The sequence below is a fragment of the Nomascus leucogenys genome, chromosome 11, assembly GCF_006542625.1.
Source record: "Nomascus leucogenys isolate Asia chromosome 11, Asia_NLE_v1, whole genome shotgun sequence".
Lineage (NCBI taxonomy): Eukaryota > Metazoa > Chordata > Mammalia > Primates > Hylobatidae > Nomascus > Nomascus leucogenys.
In genome coordinates, this window is record NC_044391.1 from 70,216,664 (window position 1) to 70,226,387 (window position 9,724).

At 37.9% G+C, this 9,724-nt stretch overlaps 1 protein-coding gene across 6 annotated transcripts in view; it reads left to right on the forward strand.

Annotated features, from left to right (window-relative positions):
* Positions 1-8,231, forward strand: part of AGTR1 (angiotensin II receptor type 1) — a 45,027-nt gene extending 36,796 nt beyond the window's left edge. For 4 of the 6 annotated variants that reach the window (XM_003256238.3, XM_003256237.3, XM_003256239.3 and 1 more), the window contains one exon: positions 6,229-8,231. In XM_003256238.3, coding sequence (XP_003256286.1) covers positions 6,229-7,355 — 1,127 coding nt within the window. In that variant the 3' untranslated portion in view covers positions 7,356-8,231. Of the gene's footprint in view, positions 1-5,044; positions 5,202-6,228 lie in introns of all 6 variants that reach the window. The other 2 variants (XM_003256240.3, XM_004089651.3) reach the window with 2 other exon arrangements.
* Positions 8,232-9,724: the final 1,493 nt, after the last annotated feature.

The following is a 9,724-nucleotide window of genomic DNA, read 5'->3' on the forward strand; positions in this document are numbered from 1 at the left end:
AATACTTGTCTCTTGCCCCATAGTGCTAGGTGTTCTGCCATGCTTCCCTCTTCATGGCTGCCAGGATTCCCAGTATAGAGGCAAATACAACCTGTAAAGGCTCAAACGCTTCATCAAAAGCCATGACTATACTCCAAAGCTATTAGGTTTAAGCAACTTATTTGGAAATTATCACCTTCAAATAACATGTAGGGCAACCTCAGTAGAGATGAAATGGACGAAGCAGGCATGGAAACTGCCCTTCCTGCCTTAAATACAAAATGCAAGATCACAGCTCCGAATAAAAGTTAAGACCACATTGGGCCAGATCAGGACTAACATTAGATACACAGTTGAGATAAAGTTCCAGTGACTTTGGCAGTGTGAAAGTCAGGACCACTAGGTACATGTACTGAAGGCAATTTAAGCTATGTTTCCTGATTAAAGCCAGGGACTGAAAAATCACTGCCTATTCATGATGAAAGACTAGAAAACTTCTGAAGACCAGACAGAGTTTGAGAGTGATATAGATACTAATCTACTAAATACTGCAAATATTTAGTATCTGCAAATATATATATAAGGTTGAAAACTAAGCTCAGAAATGAGCATTAAGAACTCTTCCAGATCAAGGGAGTGCTGTACCCCCAAGCTGAAGTTTCATAGGCTACCATCATCCAGACACTCAGTCTTCCCAAGCAAGTTAATTTCCACCAAAAATGAACACAGTCAAAGATTACAAAACCTAAGCAGAAATTCATTATCAAGAAACAGTGTCCACCGGTGCAACAAATAGAATTTGTACGTGAGGAACTATAAATAGTAAAGCAATTGGGTAGGAGCTCTTAACAGACAGATATTCAAAAGAAGTAGACTTCATAAAATAGGAACGGAGGGCTAAGAAATAAGAACAAGTAGATCTGAAAAAAGAAACGAGTAAAAACCCTAAAAATATTAGTGCCAATTTCTGAGTCAATGAATTCAAAAGTGAATACCTAACAGTTATTTCCTGTGGCCTTACTTGGCAGAGAGGGGCGGGGGAAGCAACATAGGAGCAGAAACAGTTCCTTTCTAAGTCTGACTTATAAAATAGGAACAATAAAGACAACGGTTTATTGAACAGGATGGTTTATTGAGCTGTCCAGCACTATAAGCAAATGGCTTACAAACATTGGCCTACTCTTTTTGATGCTTGAAAGAGATACTTTGATAGAAGATTATTCCAAAATATAATTACTTGGTCTTTTAGTTCTCTCTTTATTATCATAGGAAACTATGGGGAATTTTTTTTCTTTAGATTGCAAACTAGTTTTAAAAAGAGCTTGTAATGAACAATTTAATTAGATTGGTTTTGGCTTGCCTAAAAGCTTAAGAAGGTATTAATATTCTAATCAAAAGTCTTGGGAAAGCATTCTTAGAATAAAAAAAGGAAAGAAAATCTTCATTCTTATGCTTTAAGAACCAGGAAAGCTGTCAAAGGATATAAGGTAACTCTTACAAAAGCAATTGTAAAATAAACATGGTTTGGCCACAGTGAGCCAACACCTATGTTTGCCACAGACTTAAGTTCCCACCTGACTCACGGCAAATTTATTCAGCTGCTTAAGATTATTTTTTACTCATACTTCAAAAGAACAACAGCCTGGAATTTTTAGACTTTTAATGGCAACGGAAGGAACTTACCTATGATAAACACTTTTCTTTACTCTCATGCTTTCTTAACCCATGGCCGTTCTGAGTCAATGTTTGCCTTGCATTCAAAAAATAATAGTAAAGATTCAAGTAAAATATATTCATTAAGCACTATTTGAAAGATATACCAAGTGCTTTCACATTATCTCACTTTATTCCTACAAAGATCATGTGCAATAAATATCACTGTTCATGTTTCCTACAGATGAAAAAAAACTGAGGGTCACGTTCAGAGAAATTGGATGACTTATCCAGAGCCACACAGATTTTTACGTGGCGAAGGAGGATTCCATTTCAACTCTTTCAACCCCAAATTCATCTTCCTTTCCCTAAGGGGAAATGGTGCTATGGAATTCATGTAAGCCACAGAGCTTGGATAAAAGGAATAGTAAGACCAAAAATAGGAAAATTAGGAAGAGGTGGATCCTCCTATGTTTTTAATCAGGGTTCTATCTACCTATAACTCTTCTGGGAAAAGAAGCAGGATGTGACTGAAACATAGCCGCTTTCTAGATCTCACAAATCTGGCTTTTCTAGTCAATTACATTTCTCTCTCCTTCGGCTTCTCACCAAACCAGCATCCGTTCAGCTTCAAAGAAAAAAAAGCCCTACTGTTTCCCACTCATTTATCATCAATCTAAAGTAACTGCCAATCACGAAAGTCCCATCTTTATTTCTTTCCTTAGAAACAAATTTCTCTAGGGAAGCTTATCAGTAGCAGAAGTGCGGACTGGGAAATGGCCTATGTCACCCTCCCATCTAGAAATGCCCAGTGCACATCCAGATCCCACACCCCCAAGAGCGTTGTGCAATATCTGTTAATTTATGAGAGCTGTTTCCCATAGATGATGCTGCAGGCATTAGTAAGGAGGGGAAAGTTCAAGTGATGACACCATCTCTACTCCACCTTGGCTGGTTTGCAGGTGCCATCTCCTGATCCCTCTCCCCACCCCCACTGCCCTCTCACCATCCTTCCCCCAAATCCCACCCTCCCCACCAATCTGGGTCAGTGATAAACACAGAGTATTCCACATGCCTCTGATATGATATAACATTCAACACACTAAAGATAATACTGCCTTTAAGGCTCCTGTCCCCCTGGCTAGACTCAAACTGTGTAGAGGAGGAGAACTGTGACTTTATTCCCCTTGCATCCTGGACACCCACACATAGTAGGTGTTCAGTGAATATGTGATGAGTTGATGATACCCACGAAATGTGCTATTTGCATTGCTACTTCCTTGTGCTTCCTTCCACTGTTTCTATCGCCTAAAATTCTTCTCCCTTTTTCCTCCACCCTCAAGTAGGAAAAAATTTGTTTCCTTATTGGGCAGGGAGTCCTGGTCATTATACATTTATGTAAAATGTTCTTCTAATTGGTATATTCCATGCTATGTCCAGATTCTTTCAAGTGAATTCTCATTAAGGTAATAATACCTCACCGAAGTTTCCAGGGATGATCGCCTAGCTGTTCAAAGCTACCTTTTATATATTAAATACCAGTCAATATGAATCAATGGTAACTGAAAAAAAGGCTGATAGCTTGTGAAGGAGTTAGAGTACAAAACTATGCTTATAAATTGATCCTCGCAAAGGCAGACTTTTTCCCTCAGAAATTGTATTATGAATGCTAGTTACAGTTTGAGACTAGTTAATAAAATTCTACTCACTCCAAACATAGGATTAATGGAACCCACATGAGTTGTGTGCTGTCAAAGTCGAGCCAAGAGGAGAGAGAAGGAGGAGAAGAAAATTTCCTCCCTGTTCTCACAGCTCAGGGCACCCAAGGGATTCTAGAGCGTAAAGCGTACTCCCTTCTATTTTTTACTGCCCTTATTCACAAGCTGAACAAAATATTTACCTCTGCCCTCATTTTCAGTTATGGAGTTCACCCAGGCCCTTTTCAACCTTCGAGGTTCCTTAACCTTTACATTACTAATTCTTTTTCTAAGCAAAATCCAGCTGATATCTAGTAGATGGTTAAAAGGAAAGTAAATAGGTAAATTAATCCACATTAAGGCACAAATGACTGCTAGCCATAACCCTTTAATGACTAATTAATTTTTAATAAAGAATATGTGTTTATATAAATGAATTTATACCTGTAAGTTGGCATAAGTTCAGAAACAATAATAAGATGAACTGGAAAATCTACAAGGTATAGGGAAATCCTCTGGGTGAGGAAGAACTAGTCATACCTCCCTAAAAGCCTAGCCCTAGTTTTTGTTACATTATTTCTTCTTTTCATCTTCTGTTTTCTAAACCACAAGTTTCTAAAAGCACCAAGGAACTTTCTACCTGTTTATTTCATTTTGTTTCTGTTTCTGTTTTTTTGTCCAAGGCGAGGCCCAAGTTGACACTGAGTATTCTCTGTGAAACTCTGCAAGGAGCAACATGTGATTTCACAGAAAATAATCTCGATACACTATATTCATAGCTGTTAAGTTCTATGCTGCTCACCCATTCATTTGTCCATTCAGTCACTTATTCATGAGACATTTATCATCTGCCTCCTGGAATGTACCAGGGCCTACACCAGTAAACAAGGAAACAAGTAAACACTAGTAAACTTTAAACAGGCTCTCCCCACAAGCAACCGACAGACCAGTGGAGAAGACAGATATGTCAACAGATGATTACAGTAAAGTATCAAGGCCGGGTGCAGTGGCTCACACCTATAATTCCAGCATTTTGGGAGGCCAAGACAGGTGGATCACCTGAAGTCAGGAGTTCAAGAGCAGCCTGACCAACATGGCAAAACCCCGTCTCTACTAAAAATTAAAAAATTAGCTGGGCATGATGGTACACACTGGTAGTCCCAGCTACTAGGGAAGCTGAGGCATGAGAATCACTTGAACCTGGGAGGTAGAGATCGCAGTGAGCCAAGATCGCACCACTGCACTCCAGCCTGGGCAATAGAGTGAGACTCTGTCTCAAAAAAAAAAAAAAGTGTCAAACCTACATCCAAAATGTCAAAGTGCTCAAAAAAGTTGGGAAGGTTTTACCAAAGATGTGACATTTAGGGTAGATAACACCTGTTTGTGGATACTAATGTCCTGGTGAGTCAAAGAAGAAAAGGATGTACATTATATAAGCTGGATGCAAAAAGGAACAATAATGAGGACATGCAACCAAAAACTTACATAGGGAGAACAACTTTACTTACTCAGGGCAGACAAAGAGACCACTTCAGAACTCCTTCACATGTGTTATCTCTTAAAAGCTGACTACTGGAGTCGTATCCTTTGCACACCATCCCTTTGCACAAAAGTGAACAGTACTCTAAGAGCATGTGTTCAGCTCTCCTGAATGCCAAGCACAACCATGCTTGGCATGGCACTGGTGTCTTATTTCTGCTCCTCTTTTTCCCCAGGGCATGCCGTTACAAGAGAATGCTCAGCCATGTTCATCTGGGGACCTGCTCCTGGTAGAGCAATAGGATCTGTGTGCCCAGCACCACTGCCCACCTAGCTGTCCTGGCCTGTGCCCAATGCTGACCTTCACCTCAGAGTGTGGCTGTACCACATTCAGTGACGTCACTCTCACTGAACCTTCAGCCTCCTTCCTGGGACTTCCTGATGGACTCTTATCCAGGGCAGAATGTGTTGATTTTCTAAATCACATAAATGAATAGCTTGACTGTTGATTATGTAGAAAATCAGAGCAAATATTTGCATGGCTTTGTGCAGCTCATTCCTGAGCATCTGATTCTTCCCAGAATTCTAAAAAACCTGCTGTTTTCTCAAGCCCTCAGTAAAGACATGCTTTCTTGATAATCCTGGCCAAACCTATTCACTTGACATCTTTGTTACACAAATGGTTAACCACAGAGTTAACTTCAGAAATGGCTGGCAGGTATGAAGGTTAGAAGATTCATGCACTTTTGCTAGACTGAATTGGAAGTTAAAGAATAAGTAGTTACTGACTGCAGAGGCCTGGAAAACCATGGAAAAAGTCCTGTTCCTCAAAGTCGAGCCCTACCTCCTATGCCTCTTAAATCAATTGCCACAGTGACCAATTTGTCAGTCACCTAAAGGCAGCTATTCTGACCACTTAAGGGAGAATACTTATAATCTTTATACCTAAGTAAAGATTGTGAGAGGAAATAAATGGTTTAAAGAATATGAATGTGTCACAATTCTGAGGTTAATGATAAATGAATTGGTTCTGCTTACCTCAGGAAAAACTTTCAAGTCTTTCTGAAAAACTAATTTAATTCAGTAGTATTTTCTAAGATTTAGGTTATGTTTTTAATCAATTTGGAAACTAAGATTTACTTATAGAAAAAAAGGAAAAGGACCTAGATAGGTTTATTCACATAGAACCCCAGTTTCACTTCTCTGGATGATACTTACCATTTTCTACAAAAGCAATTATGTTCTAAAATTTAAATGTGCTTTCTTAGGCTTTATCAGTTCACAGTGTTTCCTTAAGAAATATGATCCAGTATTTTTTCCTAAGACTAAAGTTGAGTTACTACGTTTATGACTGAGAAATGAATGTTTGTTTGTTTATGACAAGAATTTTTTTTTACCATTTTATTTTTATTTTCCCCAGGTGCATTTGATATAGTGTTTGCAACAAATTCGACCCAGGCGATCAAAATGATTCTCAACTCTTCTACCGAAGATGGTATTAAAAGAATCCAAGATGATTGTCCCAAAGCTGGAAGGCATAATTACATATTTGTCATGATTCCTACTTTATACAGTATCATCTTTGTGGTGGGAATATTTGGAAACAGCTTGGTGGTGATAGTCATTTACTTTTATATGAAGCTGAAGACCGTGGCCAGTGTTTTTCTTTTGAATTTAGCACTGGCTGACTTATGCTTTTTACTGACTTTGCCACTGTGGGCTGTCTACACAGCTATGGAATACCGCTGGCCCTTTGGCAATTACCTATGTAAGATTGCTTCAGCCAGCGTCAGTTTCAACCTGTACGCTAGTGTGTTTCTACTCACGTGTCTCAGCATTGATCGATACCTGGCTATTGTTCACCCAATGAAGTCCCGCCTTCGACGCACAATGCTTGTAGCCAAAGTCACCTGCATCATCATTTGGCTGCTGGCAGGCTTGGCCAGTTTGCCAGCTATAATCCATCGAAATGTATTTTTCATTGAGAACACCAATATTACAGTTTGTGCTTTCCATTATGAGTCCCAAAATTCAACCCTCCCAATAGGGCTGGGCCTGACCAAAAATATACTGGGTTTCCTGTTTCCTTTTCTGATCATTCTTACAAGTTATACTCTTATTTGGAAGGCCCTAAAGAAGGCTTATGAAATTCAGAAGAACAAACCAAGAAATGATGATATTTTTAAGATAATTATGGCAATTGTGCTTTTCTTTTTCTTTTCCTGGATTCCCCACCAAATATTCACTTTTCTGGATGTATTGATTCAACTAGGCATCATACGTGACTGTAGAATTGCAGATATTGTGGACACGGCCATGCCTATCACCATTTGTATAGCTTATTTTAACAATTGCCTGAATCCTCTTTTTTATGGCTTTCTGGGGAAAAAATTTAAAAAATATTTTCTCCAGCTTCTAAAATATATTCCCCCAAAAGCCAAATCCCACTCAAACCTTTCAACAAAAATGAGCACGCTTTCCTACCGCCCCTCAGATAATGTAAGCTCATCCACCAAGAAGCCTGCACTGTGTTTTGAGGTTGAGTGACATGTTCGAAACCTGTCCATAAAGTAATTTTGTGAAAGAAGGAGCAAGAGAACATTCCTCTGCAGCACTTCACTACCAAATGAGCATTAGCTACTTTTCAGAATTGAAGGAGAAAATGCATTATGTGGACAGAACCGACTTTTCTAAAGCTCTGAACAAAAGCTTTTCTTTCCCTTTGCAACAAGACAAAGCAAAGCCACATTTTGCATTAGACAGATGACGGCTGCTCGAAGAACAATGTCAGAAACTCGATGAATGTGTTGATTTGAGAAATTTTACTGACAGAAATGCAATCTCGCTGGTCAGCTTTTGTCCTGTTATTTTTTATTTCCACATAAAGGTATTTAGAATATATTAAATCATTAGAGGAGCAATAGGACATGAGAGTTCAAGATTGTTCTGTCCAATTTCCAAAGGGCAGTAAAGTTTTTGTGCCTGTTTTTAGCTATTAGCAACTGTGCCACACTTGCACCTGTTACTGCACATTTTGTACAAAGATTTGCTAAGCAGTAGTCATCAAGTTTCAGATCTTTTTGTGAAATTCAACCTGTGTCTTCTAGGTTTACACTGCCAAAACAATGCCTGTAAGATGGCTTATTTGTATAATGGTGTTACTAAAGTCACATATAAAAGTTAAACTACTTGTAAAGGTGCTGCGCTGGTCCCAAGTAGTAGTGTCTTCCTAGTATATTAGTTTGATTTAATATCTGAGAAGTGTATATAGTTTGTGGTAAAAGATTATATATCATAAAGTATGCCTTCCTGTTTTAAAAAAGTATATATTCTACACATATATGTATATCTATATCTCTAAACTGCTGTTAATTGATTAAAATCTGGCAAAGTTATATTTAAAATAAAATAATTTTATTGCAATGTATTTATCTTCATTACTTAAAATAGATGCTAATTTATTTTAAAATAAGACTACCTTGAGTGAGTATGAATATATTTTTATTTAAATTTTGATACAACTGATAGTTTAATGCTATTGGTTGTAGATTTTTTTATCCTGACATTGAAAAGATAAAGAAAAAACATTTTGTTCTACTGTGTGACATGGAATAAACACATCGTTTTGAATTTTTCAGTTTTTCACATAATAAAGAAAAAATTAACTCTTACTATAATGCTAGAATAATACATTATTTTACGAGTAATTTAATAACAGAATTTTTCTAATTGTATACATTATCGTTGTAGGAAGGTTAGAAGATATAGAATAACATAAAAATAAAAGTCATGTTTAGCTTCCCCAGTCAAAAATCATTATTTTAACATTTGGGAACTTTATTTTCTACTTTTTTCATTCATTATACACACATATATGTGTCAATCCTGATACTGAAGTCATGATGTGTATAGTATTTTGTATACAGATTTTTCACTTAATGTCATAGCATAGTAGTTTCCTACGCAATTAAATATTTTTCTAAAATATTTTAATGTTTGTATAATACTACAAAATATGGGCATACCCTGATATAGTTAACTAGTCACCAGTTTGGAAAATTGAGATTTTTCTGATTTTTTAGTATTATAAATCACACTGAGATGAGCATTCAAGTATGTGAATCTGAGAAATTTCCCATACTCCTAGAAGTGCAACTAAAATACACGTATGAACATTTTTTAATAGTCTAACTACCTGTTGTCAAATATTTCCCAGAAAACATAACAATTTACAATACCACCAGCTAGGTATGAGTATATATCACCGTAACCTCAGAATCGGGTATTTACTGATATTTTTTTTTTTTTTTTTTTTTTGAGACAGGGTCTCACTCTGTCCCCCAGGCTGGAGTGCAGTGGTGTGATCTCGGCTCACTGCAACCTCCCACTGCTAGATTCAGGCAATCCTCCCACCTCAGCCTCCTGAATAGCTGGGACTACAGGCCTGCTCCACCACTCTTGGCTAATATTTTTTATTTTTTTATAGAGATGGAGGTCTCACTATACTCCCTAAGCTGGTCTCAAAACTCCTGGCCTCAAGTGTTCCTCCCACCTTGGCCTTCTAAAATGCTGGAATTACAGGCATGAGCCACCACACCCAGCCTAAATTTAAGCAGAAAAGAGAGATTTACCCACATGCAAGGGCCAGGATGCAACTGTGCCTGAAAATTGTACTTTAACATTTCTGCTCCCATTGGACAGTTGCTTCATTCTTCTATTTAAAGGATTTCAGTGCTCCTGAAGTTCATACAGGGCAGACTGAAGTGCTCATTCTGGCCCAATAAACTGTGGCCAAAGGGTTGGAGTTGTGCATAAAATAATTGATGGCTGCTGTGGGCAAGGGGATGTCATCTCAGAGAGAGGCCTTGGCCACTGGGCAGAATTTCCACAAAGCAGACTATATCACTCTCACATTC